The 17,749-nt window shown below is 48.1% G+C and overlaps 2 protein-coding genes across 3 annotated transcripts; one reads left to right on the top strand and one right to left on the bottom strand.

Moving 5' to 3' along the window:
• LOC110434634 (homeobox-leucine zipper protein HOX16-like) lies at positions 2,270-4,561 on the top strand. 2 transcript variants are annotated; one of them, XM_021459113.1, is made up of 4 exons: positions 2,270-2,958; positions 3,070-3,206; positions 3,321-3,560; positions 3,679-4,561. In XM_021459113.1, the coding sequence occupies exons 1-4, from the start codon at positions 2,838-2,840 to the stop codon at positions 4,204-4,206; spliced, it is 1,026 nt and encodes a 341-aa protein (XP_021314788.1). In that variant the 5' UTR covers positions 2,270-2,837; the 3' UTR covers positions 4,207-4,561. The 2 variants fall into 2 exon arrangements, with proteins under 2 accessions (XP_021314788.1, XP_021314789.1); XM_021459114.1 differs by having other exon boundaries at positions 2,273-2,958; positions 3,062-3,206.
• Positions 8,616-14,522, bottom strand: LOC8071735 (probable methionine--tRNA ligase). Its single transcript, XM_002452567.2, has 17 exons — positions 14,313-14,522; positions 14,049-14,193; positions 13,012-13,165; positions 12,774-12,929; positions 12,415-12,645; positions 12,198-12,341; positions 11,830-11,920; positions 11,301-11,407; positions 11,107-11,221; positions 10,860-10,978; positions 10,688-10,753; positions 10,474-10,602; positions 10,243-10,386; positions 10,046-10,172; positions 9,408-9,634; positions 9,210-9,311; positions 8,616-9,102 (listed from the first exon to the last, which is right to left on the bottom strand). The coding sequence occupies exons 1-17, from the start codon at positions 14,431-14,433 to the stop codon at positions 8,872-8,874; spliced, it is 2,409 nt and encodes an 802-aa protein (XP_002452612.1). The 5' UTR covers positions 14,434-14,522; the 3' UTR covers positions 8,616-8,871.

Raw genomic sequence — 17,749 nt, 5'->3', positions numbered from 1 at the left:
GATGGAATCTTTCAGTGCAAATCGTGGCTAGTAGCCTACCAGCACATGGACCACCAGCAGGCAGCAGAGCAGCCAGCCCCGGCCCGGCCCGGCGGCCGGCGCCCTACCACATTGGCTGTCGACTCCGGCCACATGGCCTCCGCGCCAGCATTTGCAGGCCCGCCGCACGGTAGATGCATGGCGGCAGTAGAGACAGGGAGAAGAACTGCCGCGCAGGGACAGCCGGAGCCCGGAGCGAAGCTGCAGCTCGGAAACGAACGGCCGCCGTTTTGGCTGGGTGGAGTCTGCTCTCTGCTGGGAGCCCCGGGGCTCGGGGGGTGCGGTGCTGGGTTTGGACGCAAAGGCCCCTGGTGACCTGTAGGAGGCGCGGGCGGCGGAGTCCATTCCAGTGGAATGGTCCCGAGAATTCCCTGTCACCGGACAGTTAACCGACAGGACGGCATGGACAGATCCACGATCGGTTGCCACGGCCGTCACCAGCTCGCATTGGATCTAGCACGGATTCGTTGCATCACCGCAGGTTTTACTAGTTTCATCTTTCCCACCACGATAGAAAGCAAACATTTTGCACGTACAGTATTTGGTATACTACCAAAGCGTGTAATCCGTTTGTCGCCTAGCTAGCTAGTAACTTTTTTATCGATAGTTTGAAAATTGTTCTAACGGATCGATGTTGACTATTTATCTTGTCCTGAGAACAATTTAACTCTAGTGAGAGTAAAGGTTCATTTATCCTGTAGTGATGAGAACGTCATAATCAATTAGTCGTGTTCATCAGGTTAACTGCTCGAGTGTGGACGTGTGGTGAAAACAAGAGATGGCTACAGTAGGCCCTGAATTATTGGAAACCTTCATACATGCATGATGGTATCCACGTGTTCTTGTTACTCGATAACTAGTTAACTTTCAACTACATCACCTAGCAACATGAGGAAGATAATTTGGCAATGTATCGTTGAAACTACTACTTTTTTTCTTTTTAAATTATAAGTCACTTTGGTTTTGTTTTAAGTAAATATTTTGAACTTGAACCCAATCTTTAGATTTTTTAACTGTTAAATAGTATTCTATTAGAAAAATAAAATAGGTGCAAGAACAATTAGTAACATGGGACATTATGTGCATAAAAAAAGTGTGAGAACATGAGTGTCACAGGAAGTCCTAATACAAATGGCATGAGTAGGGAGGATGTTGTTGGTGTGTGGTAAGATTGTGGCACTGCACGCGTTTCTAGAAGGAACACACTCAGTATGAGTAAAAATATTATGAATCAAGCTACAATATGTATATCTATATGAATCTAATTGTGGTATTGAGCACCACCATTGTCATAGACTCATCATGGTTACTTCAACCTTTCTAATGGTTGTCCTTCACATTCCACAAAAAAAGTTTGTGATTCACTATCATGCATGCATATGGCTGGTGATGTACACTTGCTATATGCATTCTCCAGGTTAATCCTGTAGCGCCATGACCTTCCCTTAACCCCAGACTAATAAAGCTCCTAATTCAATACATTAACCTCATCATAGGTGAAGAAGAAACTTTGGCCATGTTTGGGACTGCAACGGCGACACGACCACTGCACAATGCGTTATCGTGACCCTGGCCTCCACCCCTCGACACGAAAACACACGAGGGCTAGTTTAATCTCGTGTTTGTTGTGTCTCTAGCGGTGAAAAGAATCATCGATTCTCATAAAAGACGTTTGGTGCGATTTCTCTGGTTCTCGCAGTAGGGCAGTCACAAATCTAATTTTAAGCGATTCCAAACATGTCCTCCTTAGGCAGAATTAGAGAATATAGACAGCCGAAGAGGGAGAGGTACGGAAAAAAAATCAAGTGCATAGTAGAGTTGAAGAGAAGAACACAATATTATAGTAGCATCCCCATAATAACTCTTAAATACAAACAAACATTGCATCAGTGCATGGTTCGTGTATACTTTCGACTCAAACCATAGTGGGATTATTTTTTCTGTTTGAAAGTAAATATAGAGTAATTTTTCAATCCATGCTGACCTCAGCATGCCTTGACAGAAGATCCTGAGTGAGTTCTGACCATGCCTTTGTCCCCAAGTGGGCAAACGTTTCTCACCTTTCAGCGCAAAAGATGAGATGAGATTGAGATGAGAGATCCTCTCCTCTGCGGGGCCTACCGTTAACACCGTTCGTCTCCCGCGCCGGCCACCCACCGTTGCCACCAAGCTAAGGGGCAAAATCGTCAACCAACCTTGCCCCGGCGCCTATAAGAAGGTCCCTCTCCATTTCTTCAAACTTTAGTTCCAGAGCCCTCCAAAGCAAAAAATATATATTAGCGAATATTAAAGCATTTTCCTTATAGAGATATATATAAAAAATTAGAACAAAAAGGTTTTTCCTTTTCGCGACTCCGTCGTCCACCACCAACCTCCTCCGATCCGGCCGCCGTAGCGTAGCCGAATTGTCCCACTCCGGGACTCGCTCGGTCGACGAGAGGGTGTTTCCGGCGAGTGCTCTCGGCCGATCTCCTCCGCGCGGCTGAGGAGATCCCGCGGTCGCACGGGGGCTGGGGCGTGCATGATGGGATTTTGGTTGATTCCGATGGAGACTCCGGCGAGGCTTCTGTGGAGCACCAGCTTCTTCCGCCACAAGATCGCCGCCATGCTCGCCTCCTCCTCCTGCTTCTTATAGATCCCACCCCTCACCGTCGTCGTCGGCAGCTAGCTCGCTAGCTTCTGTACATACGTCGACGCCCATATAAATATTATTAGTCTTCATCGATCCACTCCCGATTAAGTAATAATTCGGGCAAAGAATCTCCAAGCTTTTGCCTCGACGATCTTTGCATTGATCCATGGAGTCCGGACGGCTCATCTTCAACGCGCCCGGCTCCGGCGCCGGGCAGATGCTCTTCCTGGACTGCGGCGCAGCCGGTGGTCCCGGCGGCGGCGGCGGCGGCGGCTTGTTCCATCGAGGTATTAGTCCCATCCAAATCTCTTTGTTTGCATGGTGCTTTCTTCGATTTCGATCTTGGCATGGAATTATTCTTGTGTACTGATTGGGGTTGCCATGTGGGAGTGATGAAGGCGGGAGACCGATGCTTGGCCTTGAAGAAGGGCGCGGCGTAAAACGGCCCTTCTTCACCTCGCCCGACGAGCTCCTCGAGGAGGAGTACTACGACGAGCAGCTGCCGGAGAAGAAGCGCCGCCTCACACCGGAGCAGGTATAGTCAACTGCTCTTGCCACACCTAGCGGCTTACTAGGCAACACGTGTAGTGTAGATGCATGGCGTGTTCTTTCCCTGACGCGTGGATGGGCATGGTGCGCGCACGTGCAGGTGCATCTGCTGGAGAGGAGCTTCGAGGAGGAGAACAAGCTGGAGCCGGAGCGCAAGACGGAGCTGGCGCGCAAGCTGGGCCTGCAGCCTCGCCAGGTGGCCGTCTGGTTCCAGAACCGCCGCGCCCGGTGGAAGACCAAGCAGCTCGAGCGCGACTTCGACCGCCTCAAGGCCTCCTTCGACGCCCTCCGCGCGGACCACGACGTCATCCTCCAGGACAACCACCGCCTCCGTTCACAGGTAATCCTCCCGGCCGCCCGCCCCCGCCCTTAGCAACCGAGCAGAGCTTTCTTCCATGGCGGTCTCCAAGTACGTTACTGATGGACGTTTCGGCGATCTGTACTGTGGTTTCATTCAGGTGGTGTCGTTGACCGAGAAGCTGCAAGAGAAGGAGGCGACGGAGGGCGGCGCCAGCGCTGCCACCGACGCCGCGGCAGCGTTGCCGGCGGTGGACGACGTCAAGGCTTCCTTGGCCGATGACGTCGAGGAGCCAACAGAGCCGGCGGCGGAGGAGGAGGAGGCGGCGTTCGAGGTGCAACAGGTGAAGTCCGAGGACAGGCTGAGCACGGGCAGCGGCGGGAGCGCGGTGGTGGACACGGACGCTCTGTTGTACGGCGCCGGTTGCCGGTTCGCCGCGGCCGTTGATAGCAGCGTGGAGTCCTACTTCCCCGGCGGCGAGGACCACCACTACCACGACTGCGGGATGGGTCCAGTAAACCACGGCGCGGGAGGAGGGATCCAGTCGGATGACGACGGCGCCGGCAGCGACGAGGGATGCAGCTACTACGCCGAAGAAGAAGCCGCCGCGTTCTTCGCCGGACACACCCACCACCACGCGGACGACGACGAGGACGCCGGCCAGATCAGCTGGTGGATGTGGAACTAGCAGACGACAATCTTCCCGCGGGGATCGACCGTCAAATCAAATCTTGTGCCAAACAAACAATCGTGCCGTAAATTTCTTTTCGCAACTTTGCTGTACGTAAGCCTGTAATGGTGAATTCCTAGCTATTATTATGTTGTATGGAGAAAGTGTATGCATGCATGGTAGGGTAAAATTGAGTAATTAATATTGTTAATCCCAATCACTCGTGGCGTTGGAGAAGATCAATAGAGTTGTGGGAGAAATAAGTGCATAGAGGCAAGTACTCTTTTTATGGCACAGTGCCTATGTCAAATCAAGTGTTACCAATTGTAGTTTTAAAATTTACTGTATGCGTTTTCGCATGATTAAACTGTGAGTTCTGCAGAGTAAGGCCTTGTTTAGCTAACCCAAAAACCAAAAACTTTTCAAGATTCTCGTCACATCGAATCTTGCGGCACATACATAAAGCATTAAATATAGATGAAAACAAAAACTAATTGCACACAGTTTGTCTGTAAATCGTGAAACGAATCTTTTAATCCTAGTTGCTTTATGATTGGACAATGTTTGTCAAATAAAAACGAAAGTCTTACAGTGTCAGAATCGAAAAAAATTTCAGATCTAAACAAGCTCTAAAGCTGAAACTTCTAGTGAATTAATGAATGTAACAGTGCCCAAAAGAATTCTGTAGGTTGAGGTCTGTAGAAAACAAAGAAACCATGACCAGCAGGTGGCCAGTCGCAGTAGATGCAGCCTATATATAACATTCAGCTTCCAATTGCGAGTCAAGAGATAGCATCTAGTAGTATAAACAATCATGCCACTGAATCCTTTGTTTAAAACAAAAATGTAACATGTCCCTAAATGATTGGCTAGTAGCCTGTGAACGAAACATGGCATGCAGTAGTGCTGCTTCAGAACAAACACAGAGTACTTTGGTTAACACCAAATTAAGTATAGATCAGTGCGCCTGGAAAGCTTAGAACATGCTAAACAAGTCTTCCACTTGCGCGATAGTGCAATACAAACATGAGACAGATGCAACTTTCGTTCCCTTTCATCTTTTTCAGACATGCACAAACAGGAAACTGAACAAGAGTGGTGGCAACTTTTCACATTCATTACACAAAAAATGGGTAGCTTTCAGTGAAGGAAACGGTTGGCCCTGGCAATGGCAAATCTGTTTGCCATTCTTGTTCCGTAGCTCACTAGCTTGCGTATTACTGGTAACCATTTGTTAGATATTCTATAGGTGCGTGTTGATAGCGCAATCGATGGAGAAATGGATGTCCTCTAGCAAATTTGACGATCAAACAGTGCTGTATGGCAAAGTTCACCGATCTATGAAGGTTAAGGATCTTGGCACAGTGAATTCAGTTTAGGCCTTGTTTAGTTCACCCCAAAAATCAAAAACTTTTCAAAATTTCCGGTCACATCAAATCTTGCGGCACATGCATGAAGCATTAAATATAGTCAAAAACCAAAACTAATTATACAGTTTGCCTGTAAAACGCGAGATAAATCTTTTGATCATAGTTAGTCCATAATTGAACATATTTGCCACAAACAAACGAAAATGCTACAGTGTCTCGAACTAATTTTTTTTGCAAACTAAACAAGGCCTTAGAATTTAGAATTTAGAGGAGGATGAGTGTGAGATAATCGGATATGTGATTGGCTTGTTGCATACACGCTCTGAGGTTTGCTTTCGGACTTCTGGTGAAAGGTCTTCTCGTGGAATATATCTGGAAAAGCCAGCTTGTGGAGATAGAGCAGTACAGGAACTGAAAGTTGTTGCTCAACAGTGTCTGGATGAACACTGAATAAAAATGTGCGCTGGTAAAAAGAAGCTTTTTTTTTCTTTCTCTGCTTGATCCAATCCTCTCTCAAAAGAGAAGCGTCTTTGGCCACCACCGCCACTCCCTCTGTGCTATCGCTCTCACCGGTGACTTTTTACTGTTTCCAAGGCTGATGCATCCCTCTCAACTCTCAAGTCTAATCCTCCCATCAGGTTTGCCCTAGAACAGCGAGGCATCTTAATCCCTCGCTCTTAGTACATGCCATAAAAATACTCGTAAACCATGCATGGCACCCTGCTTGCTACGATTAAACTAAGCAGTAAGCACATGTTGCCATGCATGGGGATTTGACATTTCTTACACATGTGAAATCTCATCTCAAGGACATATAATTTTTTTTTTCGATTAGGACATTGCTGATGGTCTTTCCTGAGCCTGACATGATTATATATAGGGCCCTGATTAAACCGATGCCATGTACTACTACTACTAGTGTTCCTGCATTACAAAAGCAGTTGTGTCTTGGCCGTGATTGGACACGGGAGCACCTTTTGTCTTTGTACAGCCCCGCCCCCACTTAATAAACAGCCAAGATTCCATCTCGCCTCCTGGACGGCGACGTCGTCTAGAAAAAGCTTTGTGTTTTACGTAATAAAGAGCCGCCAACATGTGGCGTGATGAGGCCGTGTTTAGCCATCTAATTGAGCCGATAATCTCGTCGTCGCGGTGCTCGTCTGTTAGAAGAGAGAGAGAGAGAGAGAGAGAGAAAAAAAATTCTGTGCCGCCTGGCCTGGGGTCTGGGGATGAGAATATTTGGATGGGGCCCCTCGCCGTCCGAGCATCTATCGGGGTTGCGATCACCCCTGTCACGGAAAGCAGAGAGAAAGAGAAGTTTTCATTTCTGAAGCTGACCGCGAGAAACTGATGGGACGAACGGGACGGGGGCGAGAAGGCGTGTGGAGTGGAGAAGCCGTTCGGCGGCTAGCTAGGGTAGTAGCCAACCCAGCAGCTTATCGCCGGCGGCGTCCACGGCGAAATGAGAGGGGAGCTGAATGGGGTCGTCGGCGATCAGCTGGAGGCGGTCGATAAGTGGGTGTTAATTTTACGTCGGACGGATAGACAGATGGACAGACAGGTCAGCTGGTCACTAGGCAGGACCAGGAGGTCGGGGTCTCGTCTGGGTGAGTCTGTGTGCCATCCATCCATCGACCACCGTGTTGGCTGCTTCGGCACCAACCGCTGCGAGGGGGCCTTCCTTCGCTTTCGTGGCGTCCTGGTCGGGGCCAGCACAGCGCGCGCCCGCAGTCTTTGGCGTCTTGGCCGCGCTCGAGATAGGATAGCTGTCGTTTGGCTTTGGGGATCGGCAAACCTGACAACGGGCCGTGTGCGGGCATTGCCGACGCCACGCGGGATCTTCAGCGGACATTTTCTTGCTGCTGTACCTGCACATGTACCAAACAACACGGTACGCTCCGGAACCGTTCAGCGTTCACGCTCAGCTTATCCGTTGCAGGGTCGGGCCAGGGGGGAGTAGCTGCTGATGCTTTAGCCGTTCGATAGCTCCTTCGTGCAACACGACACGGCTTGCTGGTTGCTGCCATAACGGAGCTGAGACCCGGGGCATCGGACACTGGCGCACTGCCTGCCAGTCTGCCACGTTGGGCAGCAGCAGATGGTACGGGGTGATTGGATCGCAGCAGCAGGCAGGCAGCGCCCAGCAGGAGTGGGCGCATGGCATCTGGCCATCCTCTGGACGCTTTTCTCATGTTGATCTCCGCGGTCGGCACCTCCGTACAACCCAACCAACCCCTGCTCCGCTCGCCATGTTCCGTGTCTGGGACTGGGCTGGGCGTCCCCCCCCGCGCGCGCTCCACAGCGAGGAAGCCCAGCCTCGCACCGCAGTACCGCACGTTGAGGTGCGGGCGGCCCCGATCCCCGTGCGTCGATGCGGTGGGCGGTTGATTGAGCGAGCCTCGTGCGTTCCCGGGGGGTTTGATCTCATTCTCAGTTTCTCACACGATGACGCAGCACATGCCTCCTGGATCACGATACTGCTGTTTCAATGGCGCCTGAGCTACCATGTGCTCCTCCTCCTCCTGCTGCTGATCGATGCTACACTCTTTTACACTGTGCAGGAGGGTGTTGGGGCTCTATCAGTTAGAAGCACACAGACACATATGAGCTGTTGGCACGAGGAGGTTCCTGATTAACATTCCTTTTTTTTTTTTTGCTTTGTCGCGTTCTGGTCAAGGTTAAAAGAAAAAAAAAAACTGTAAGCTACACGAGCCGGTAACCATGGCCCAATCGAAATGCCTCGGATTGGATCGGTACTATTATTAGTTTATTACCATTGCCAACCTGCAAGGCCTAACTTATCAGTTTGCAGGGTTCCTCGACGACGGCCTCCTACATTCAATGGCGGCCCATCTCTACTGTTTTCTCTTTTTTCTAGTCAACCTTTGTTTGGTAATTGGCAGTGGCGGATCAATGTTTTTTTTTCATAGAGTATGTCGCATTAAAATGACTTCGGTGATTGTAATAAAAACATCGAGCAGTTTAATCACCACAATTGTTTATCTTCTGCTAGACATGAATCTTAGTGCCAAGCGAATCACGTGGTCCACGTTGTGAGGGCATATGCCATTTGGGGCAAATTTTACTTTATCCATTTCAGACCTGTTAGCCATGTCCACTAATCAGTCTCGGGCTCTCAGCCCTTTAGGCCACCAGAAAATTAATTAAACACCGTCATTTTCTCTATTGCCATTTTTCATCAATACACAAAAATTTCAAACCCAAGGAGAAAATTTACAGCAAAAAGCAGTCAGCTAGTATTTCAATAACATCAGAAGATAGTTAGGTCGAAGCTGCCTTTTGGCATCGCCGTCTAGCGGATTTCCCCATTTGCTATTGTCTTCACCTTGCACACTCCAGCCGAAGTCATGAAAGGGACATCTTTGTAGCAGGCCACAAGCTCGCCGCTGCTATGCAGGTCAGCGGCTAGCTTCTCCCACACCTTGCTCTTGCCACTGAGAGAAGCCTCAGGCTCACCGGAGTGCCCAGCAAAGGTCACCCTCTCCCCCACGGCAGCATCCGCTGGTGGCTCAACCAACTCAACCTAAATTACGCATGTTAAGCACTAGTACGATAGATTGGCAGAAAATGTGCACTTCTAGTTTCAGAGTGTAAATCTAATCAAATGTGTAAGTAAATTGGATGCATTACCCTAGTATGATCCTCATTAGAAGCAGCCAAAACCATGGCATGTGATTTTATACCACGCATCACCACTGGTTTCAGATTACAGAGAACACAGACTTTCCGGTTCTGCACATTCATAGTAGATATCACAAGTCAGTGATAACAAACAAGGCATCGCAAAGAAATGTCTGCAAAACCCAAATCATGCCTGGAAAGACCAACCTGCATTTCTTCAAGAGGAATGTATTTGACAAGGCCACTAACCACCGTTCTTGGAGCCTCCTCTCCAACATCGATTTCCTCTACATACAGCGAATCAGCATCTGGGTGCTTCTCTGCTTTTCTGATAAGCCCCACTCGAATCTCCAACTTTGCAACAGATATTTCTGCCTCTGCCACCTTTGATTTTGAGTTACCAGACTTTTTCTTTTGTTCCTTTTTTGAGCCTCCTGCAAAATAAAAATGAGAAAACATAGACAATTACTTGCTGCAATCTGAAAAAGATTGGCAGAAAATAATTCAAAGAAGACTCCTAGCATTTCAAACAGGACAGAAAGGTTGAAATCTACCATGAAGCTGACACTTGCATGCTCTACTTCTGTTATTATTTTCCAAAATTACACTAGGAGCTCTAGCTCAGATCAAGAAGCAGTGGGCATCCGGGTTTGAGCCCAGGTGAGCATGGTGCTTGAAAGCACACCTGCCAACTGAACAAGTGCTTGATCTCTAGATAACTGTTTCCGTAAGTTGACCAACATGAAATTTTCTCTTTGTTCCAAAATGTGCAGCAGAAAAGACAATTATGCGTTGTGTTCTGGGATTCTAGCAAAATTTGAAGAACAAATTGTCTAAACATTTACCAGATAATGCTATGCTGTTGAGCTGGTTAGCAATTTTTGTGGCTTCAGCGTCAGCCACTGCTTTTGACCTCCTCTCAGCTTGACTGCCTGCATATGTTTCCCTATGCTTACTCACCTTTTCATCTTTCTGCACTGAGTTCAAGTTATGGGGCGTAAACTTATGGAAAACAAAAGAAAATTCTAAGTGAAAGACGCACCAATTCCTCAAACAGAGGTACAGGCCTCCCTATTTTGTGCCCTGCTGGTACAAGATCCCAAGGGGTTTTTGCCTTCGCACTTTCGCCCTTTTCTTCACTGAAAGAAAGAGTTTCTTCTGGGGACAGGTTTAATTGACGTAGCACCTTATAGAATATACCACATAGTGAGATTTGGGGGCAAGAGAACGCTATTCGAAGAAACTCAACACTCAATAACAATTAGGACCATACTTCTTTTGAGAAGGAAGGCATGAAAGGCTCCAACAGACAGGCAAGGAGATATACAAGACCAACTGAAGTTTTCATCACAATCGCACAGTTTGCTGGATTGTCCTTATAAAGTTTCCAAAATTCACTTTCCTACATTAATTTTAGCAAAGCAAAGACAAATTAAGATTTACTACAGAAAAATGAGGTAAATGAAAGAAAGGAAAAAAGGAATTACTTGCAAATAGCGATTTCCATCAGTAGAGATGCCCATTGCACTCTTCAGTCCTTGTTTTAGCTTAACCTGTCATAAGAAGATCAAAACAATGTTAAAAAAAACTAGCAGCCGACTTGGCGCATGCCGTGCTGGGGTTCTTCCGCTTCACATAGTGCACGAGAGCGTCATTTACCTTTTCCATTGCATCAAGATATTGTTCAACGGATTTACTGACTTTTTCTGCAATGTCACTTGTCGATGGATGTGACTCAGCACCAGGAGCGTCGGGTATAATTGAATCATATCCAGCTCCTACAGAAATAGCAACAAAATGAAATCTCAAAAAAGCGAGTAACGCAAGAGGAGCGGTTATTGATCAGATGATTAACATATAAATAAAATTATCAGATGGTATTATATTTGATGTAAGACTGACTAACCCACTGGTTTTGCAATAAAGCTGAGCACACGATTGATGAAGTTTCCCAAGTTGTTTAACAACTCGCTGTTCAATTTGGCTTGCAAATCAGTCCATGTAAAAAGTGTATCTGATGCCTATGTAAATCAGATCAAATGTGTTTGTTAAACTACGTAAATGTCATATATCAAATATCACTGGACAAGTTTTGGAAACCTCAGGCCGATTCATAAGCAGGTAGTATCGCCACACTTCAGGAGGAATATTCGTATCCTTGGCATCATTACCAAAAACTCCGATACCCTTACTCTTGGAGAATTTTCCTACAGGAGCAAGGAGTATTTAGTTATTTGTAGGAAATATATGTACACACTGCAAAATGTTTTTAAGCACAAACAAAAATTCAAAGGAAATGGCAGACTGTAGGCAACACTAATATACTGAACACATTCAAGAGAAACCATTTATATAGCATATTTTATCATGCATGATATATAAATTTGAAGTTCATTAAACTTGTCTGAAGACAACAACTGGCATGAACTGTACAATTTGATTCATTAATTCTCAAGCAGTGCAAGATCAACATTGAGGAAATGGCCAAACATATCTTCCAATACTTGACAGAACCCAGTTCAATTAAAGAAGCCTTGTTTTTAGCAAATGTTGATAGCTCACATGATAAAATGAACTGCATACTAATCCGAAAATAACAAATAGAAAACGTAGCAACCATAGCATGTACCTCCTTCATAGTTCAGATATTCAGTGACACTAATGGTCTTCATCATTGTCCAATTTTCACCGGTTCCTAGTAGTGTTGACGGAAACATGATCTGAAAGCACCTCCAAATCAATAAGAACTTCATAAAAAAGGAGTGATTGCAAGAAATGACAGTTCACAAGTGCCACAAACATAGTATGGAAGTATCCTGTTCCTAGAAAGTATTGCTGTCAAGGAGTAGTGACTTCCTACAAATAAAATAGAACTTGGAGCTATAGAAACAGTATCCAACAAAGAGCACAAGAATGCCACTTGGTCATAATCATGTAGTGATGATAAATCAATCTCTAATGACTCAAGGAAATGTTCACATTTTTTAGACATCATACCGTATGAAATGGTACATTATCTTTGCCCATGAACTGAAATAATTCCACATTATCAGGATTCTTCCACCACTGCTCCCACTCAGGTGTATAAGATGCTGTGATGGACACATAGCCAATCGGTGCATCGAACCAGACATAGAAAACCTGAAAATAATCAAAATGGGAAATCAGATAAATTCATAACTGTAGACTCGCTTCAGAAGTGATATGGCCGAACCTTATCTTTATACTTCTCAATTGGAACAGGAACCCCCCATTTAAGATCTCTTGTGATACAGCGTGACTTTAGTCCTTCCTTTAACCATGCATTTGTAGCTTGAATGGCATTTTGACTCCACATACCAGCTACTGAAGTATCATTAATATAGTTCACCAACTTGCCTTCTAATAGAGGGAGATCCAAGAATAAGTGATCTGTTTCACGAATATGGGGAGTATTCTTACAGACCTACAAATAAAACACAATACCAAAAGGATATTCATTGCTCACATTTTAATGTCGTCATACAATTCGATCAAATGATAAAAATACAGACACAAAAATGACAGTGTACACTAAGTACTGGATATGCTTACCTTACACTTTGGATCAATTAGTTCAGTTGGATTCAACATATGGCTGCAATTGTCACATTGATCACCTCTGGCAGCTTTATTAGTACACCCTTCTATAGGGCATGTTCCTTCTACAAGCCTATCAGCCAAAAACCTTCTACATGTATCACAGTAAAGCTGCAAAGAAGAAAAAAATATTGCACAACAGATATACATATGTATCTGAATACACAAGTACAATACCACAAACAATCTGTACCTGCTGCATGGTGTTTTCTGTTAGCCAATTGTTTTCCATCAATTTATGGAAAATTGCTTGGCAGATTTCTGTCTGCTGAGGAGAGGACGTACGCCCAAATTTGTCAAATTTTATGTCAAACCACTTGTAAACCTCGTTGTGGATAGCATGGTACCTGCAGTTTTCATCAGCAAGGAAAGGTTTATATGAAGAAAGCTTTGTTTCCCCAACTACAATTAGTTAGGTTCCTTGTGGTGGAAGGTTCAGTTAAAAAAAAGGGGGAGGTTCAACTCTGCAACCTTAAACGGGAGCTCACGTTTTTTTGCCACTAATTAGTAGATGCATGTGGTGATTTCGTCAACGCCAAGAAATTAGCCTAGTGTCTCCAAGGTCCATATTCGTGTGTTCATAGGAGTGTTTCAAAAAAGAAAGAAAGAAGAAAGTGTGTTTTTTTAATACATGCATCTTTTTTTTTCTTGATCAGGCACATATAGGCCCGTGTTTCATTAATGTATCTAGCATATGAACAGAATGCTTCATGTGTACAATAAAGACAAAGTAAAAATCAGTGGTTCTAATCAAATTATAGCCAACGAAGATATAATGCACAGAACTGGCAGGATCACGATTAAGTCATCAGTCAACTATTGCAAAAACCAAATCACTTGATTCACTATTGCAGCATGGACACTCATGTTCATTGTGATTTAGGAATAAGAAAGTCTAACCGAAATCAAGATCAATAAGTGAAAGAAAGTAAACGCAGTAAGTCACACTCAAGGCAGTGAGGAACGTCAAAACGCTGAAAAAATTAACTTAACTATAGTATTGAACGCAGCACCTACCCTACTACCCAGGCAATTCACCTCGCCTCAAGTTCACCATGTACAAAATCCCCCCAAATCGGACAGCTCGAGCACAACTATATAACACCAAATCGAATCATCTTGCTCAAAAATTACACAACGATTGATCAAATTTCCAACTAGAAGGGAAGTACCGCCAGCCCGCACTGAAAGGCAGCGATTCGAGGTGAGGTCAAGGGCCTGCTGACTCACTTGTCACAAATCTCCTTGGGCGAGCACTTCTCCTCCATGGCCTTGGTCTCCGTGGCCGTCCCGTACTCGTCCGTCCCGCATATGTAGAGCGCGTTGTACCCGCGCAGCCTGCAGTAGCGCGCGAACACGTCGGCGCTCAGCACGCCTGCACAGCCGAATTAAACGCCCGTGAGACGAACGGCGAAGGGCGAGGGATAATTTCGGGGAGTGGGGAAGGCGGCCGGGGCGGCGGCGCGGTGAAGGGAGGGAGGGAGGGACGCTCACATCCGATGATGTTCCCGAGGTGCGGGACGTTGTTCACATAGGGCAAGGCGCTGGTGATGAGTATGTTGCGGCGGCCGGGGATCGGCAGCTTCGGCGGCGGTGACGGCGGCGACGACGCCATGGCGGGCGGAGGTTTTGGTGTTGTCCGAGTCACAACCCACTCCCTCGTGGACTCGTCGGTCGTGTTCGAGCAGACGTTGACGGCCGAGGCCGATGAGTTTTGCATCTTTAAACCGCCGCCGCTCCGGCCATCTGACAACCGGGCCCACCGTGGCCGTTGGAATCCTTTCCTCGTCCAATGGATTCTGACGCCGGGGTTCGAACCGGACAGATTCTGGTATCTGTGCGCCAACAGATTCTGACGCTGATGCACCCACGCACATCACGCATAGCTTAGGCCTTCCCTGTCGCTACACCGTGGCTAGTAGCCTCATTCTCCCGCAGAGGTGCATGGCATCCCCACACGAATCACAGCTAGTTGGTCTAAAAAGTCATGATTAAAATTATTATCTGTTGATTTATTATGAAAAAAAATATTACTAGCTAATAGAAAACGTATGACTTATAAGACAAGTGAACATATGCGTTATAGCTAGCCCTCATGAACATCTACCTGACAAAAAGCTGACTGAGATTTCAAAAGTAAAAGATATATGACTTGACAAAATGAGAAGTACTATTTGTAGTATGAGATTAACAACCCCAACCTCTTTGTGCATATATGGTATGATTCTTTTTGTTGAGACCACTATTCATGTATGCCTGCGTTGGGGAAGTCCTTAAGGCACCAACAACGTAGGTTGTGAGCCTTGTTAGCCTCAACCAAAAAATACAATACACATGGATGAGGCTAAGACTAAGGTGCTCTTTGTAACATCCCAGATTTTTACGTAAACAAAAAATACGAGCTTTTTAAAAATTTTCCTGTTATCGTGTGAAGCATATAGTTTTTAGGTCTAACTCAATCCTAACCCGCTAAGAAATCGTGGCATACATGTAGATTTGTTTGTAGGCGAGTGCTCTTGTTCGCGAGTCATCTTAAGTTGGGTTTTGTTTAGGGTTTTAAGTTTCTTTTGGAGTACACAAATCCGTAGGAAAGTCTTTCTAAATCTCTGTGGAGCCTATCTCAAAGGCGAAGCGAATCCCTTCTCAACCTTTTCATTGGAGTACGTCTCAAACTCCTTTTGATCCTCTTTGAACTCATCACAATCCCTCTTCACCTAAAACCCCTTGATATCTATTCCAAAGTCCTCAAATCCCCTTTATTCAAATGTGGCAAATCATTTTCTTCTCGTGGGCCAACTCCTCTTCCCTTCTCTCACACTACAGCCCAGCTCGCCCTCCTTTTCCCGCCTGGCCAATCTGCTTCCCCCTCCACCTTGCACGGCCCAAGCAACCCCCGCGGCCCAGCTACCTGCCCCGGCCCGCAGCGCGTCTTGCCCCCCCAGCTCACCGAGGCCCAGTTCCCCCCCCGGCCCAAGTCGAGGCCTGTTAGGCCCAGCCGACACCCCTCCCTGGCCAACCCTAGGCGGGCCCCTGCTCCCTCCCAGGAGCAGCTGCCGCCCGCCTGCTGGGAGCGCCGCACCCGTGCCTTGGGCGCCCGTGCCGCTGCTGGATGTGATCCACGCGTCCCTAGGTGGGCGCGGACGCCGAGGTTCGACGCCCTACCCCTGAACCCTAGCTCGCCGCGCCATAAAAGCCTCGGCCGCGTACTCCCTTCCCCACAGCGCCGTCGTCCCCTTCTCCACCTCCCTTCCCAAGCCGCCGCCGCCGCCTAGCTCTCCCAGGCCGCCGCTGCCGCCGCCTAGGGTGGGCAGAGCCACACCCGTGAGCTCCCGTGCCGCCATGGAGCTTGCCTCGTCGAGCGTCACGCCGTCGACCGAGCCGCCGAGCCACAGCAGAACCGCGACCACGACCTCGCTCGCGCCTCGACCACGCCTCGGAGCTTCGCCATGCCACCGAAGCCCTGGCGTCCTCCGCGACCGCGACGTCGCGCGGACTCGCGACCACGGACGGCCACGCAGACGCCACAACGCTGCCGAGCCACCGCGACGCCGAGCCGAGCGCGGCTCCTAGGTTGCCGCGACGCCACTCTATCCGCGAACTGCGACCCCGCCGAGCCCGAGTACCACGACTTCGCCTGCGCCACGGCCTCGGCCGGCGACGTCGAGCCCGCTGCCCGGAACAACGACGTCCTCCCTCTTGCCGAGCGCCGACGTCGAGCCCCGACGCACCCACGACCCTGACCCCGATGCCGGTCTGCGCCACCACGACGATGCCGTGCTCTGCCCCGACCCCTACCGAGCCACCAGCTCTTCCTCGCCATGCCTCGCCCCCAAGCCCAAGGCCATGGCCTTGCTGCATCCACGTCGATGTTGTGCCTCCCTTGGGGCCGCGACGTCGTCACCCTGGCCGTGCAACGCTGGACGCGGTGACCACGGTCACCCTGCTACCTCGCCCTCGCCTCGACGCGCCCTCGCCAAGTCTGTCTCTGTCGCCGGTAAGCCACCAGTGCGCAAGTGCCCTACTTGTTAACTTCCTATTTCGCCTTGCTGAGACCGGCCTTCGTGCCGTGAACCTTCACCGCTGCAGGGATGCTGCAGCCACGCTGTACCACTTGCCAAAGCTGCTGAACTTAAGGTGCCGCTAATGTCGAAGTGCTGAACTGCGAAGCGTCGTCGAACCCCCAAGACTTCTCCAGCTCCACCTCTGCCGAGCCACAGCAGCTTCCCCTTCGCACCAAGGTTGAACCTTGAACTGAGTTGACGCCCTCCGTGACGTCGGCAAAACCCTTGCCCTTCATTCTTGTATCTTTGTATATACTTGTTAGTTATCGTCTATATCCATCTATCTATACTTGTCGATATATGATCTATCCATGTCATGATCTATATCCATGCCTGAGCCGTGCCTTCATGCCGGTCTATTTATTTATCCATCTCTCTATCTTGTGCTATTGGAAATGTGCTACTCTGGGTTGTCATAGTGCCTTTGTGTATTAATAAATCGAGTCGTGATTCTTTGTGTGTTTGTCGTTGTCTGTGGACCGTGCCGTCGAGCCGGTTGAGAGAGTGATGTGTTTGGACGTTGCGATCGCGAGTTTGTCTCGCCATGGCCGTAATGCCAAGCATGTCCCTTCTCTCGTGTTGTCGTTGATCTTGTGTTATTTGTCATTGGACCGTGCCTTCGAGCCGGTTAGGGAAATGGTAGTGCGTTCGACCATTTCGATCGTGGGTTCGTCCCGCCGTGATCGCGATGTCGAGCGTCACTCGTTTCCCCGTGTTTAGTTGACTTCGTCACGCTACGCTTGTTAGCTCCTATTCCCGTCCCTCGGGCATGGCCATCGTGGACTCGTTGTCGTCATCGACGCGGTTCTTACCCGCACACTCGAGACCTATGTGGCCTAGTCTAGTGGGATAAGAATTAGGGGACAACCT

Source organism: Sorghum bicolor, chromosome 4, assembly GCF_000003195.3.
Source record: "Sorghum bicolor cultivar BTx623 chromosome 4, Sorghum_bicolor_NCBIv3, whole genome shotgun sequence".
Taxonomy (NCBI): Eukaryota; Viridiplantae; Streptophyta; class Magnoliopsida; order Poales; family Poaceae; genus Sorghum; species Sorghum bicolor.
This window is presented reverse-complemented; position numbering and strand designations above follow the sequence as displayed.

Excerpts from the sequence above, each read along its gene's own strand:
- LOC110434634 (XM_021459113.1), top strand. The coding sequence starts at position 2,838 with ATGGAGTCCGGACGGCTCATCTTCAACGCGCCCGGCTCCGGCGCCGGG. Across the intron at positions 3,207-3,320 it reads GCCGCCTCACACCGGAGCAG|GTGCATCTGCTGGAGAGGAG; the intron begins GTATAGTCAACT and ends GCGCACGTGCAG. Across the intron at positions 3,561-3,678 it reads ACCACCGCCTCCGTTCACAG|GTGGTGTCGTTGACCGAGAA; the intron begins GTAATCCTCCCG and ends GGTTTCATTCAG.
- LOC8071735 (XM_002452567.2), bottom strand. The coding sequence starts at position 14,433 with ATGGCGTCGTCGCCGCCGTCACCGCCGCCGAAGCTGCCGATCCCCGGC. Across the intron at positions 12,342-12,414 it reads TTGAGAAGTATAAAGATAAG|GTTTTCTATGTCTGGTTCGA; the intron begins GTTCGGCCATAT and ends GATTATTTTCAG. Across the intron at positions 9,103-9,209 it reads CTAATGAGGATCATACTAGG|GTTGAGTTGGTTGAGCCACC; the intron begins GTAATGCATCCA and ends TGCGTAATTTAG.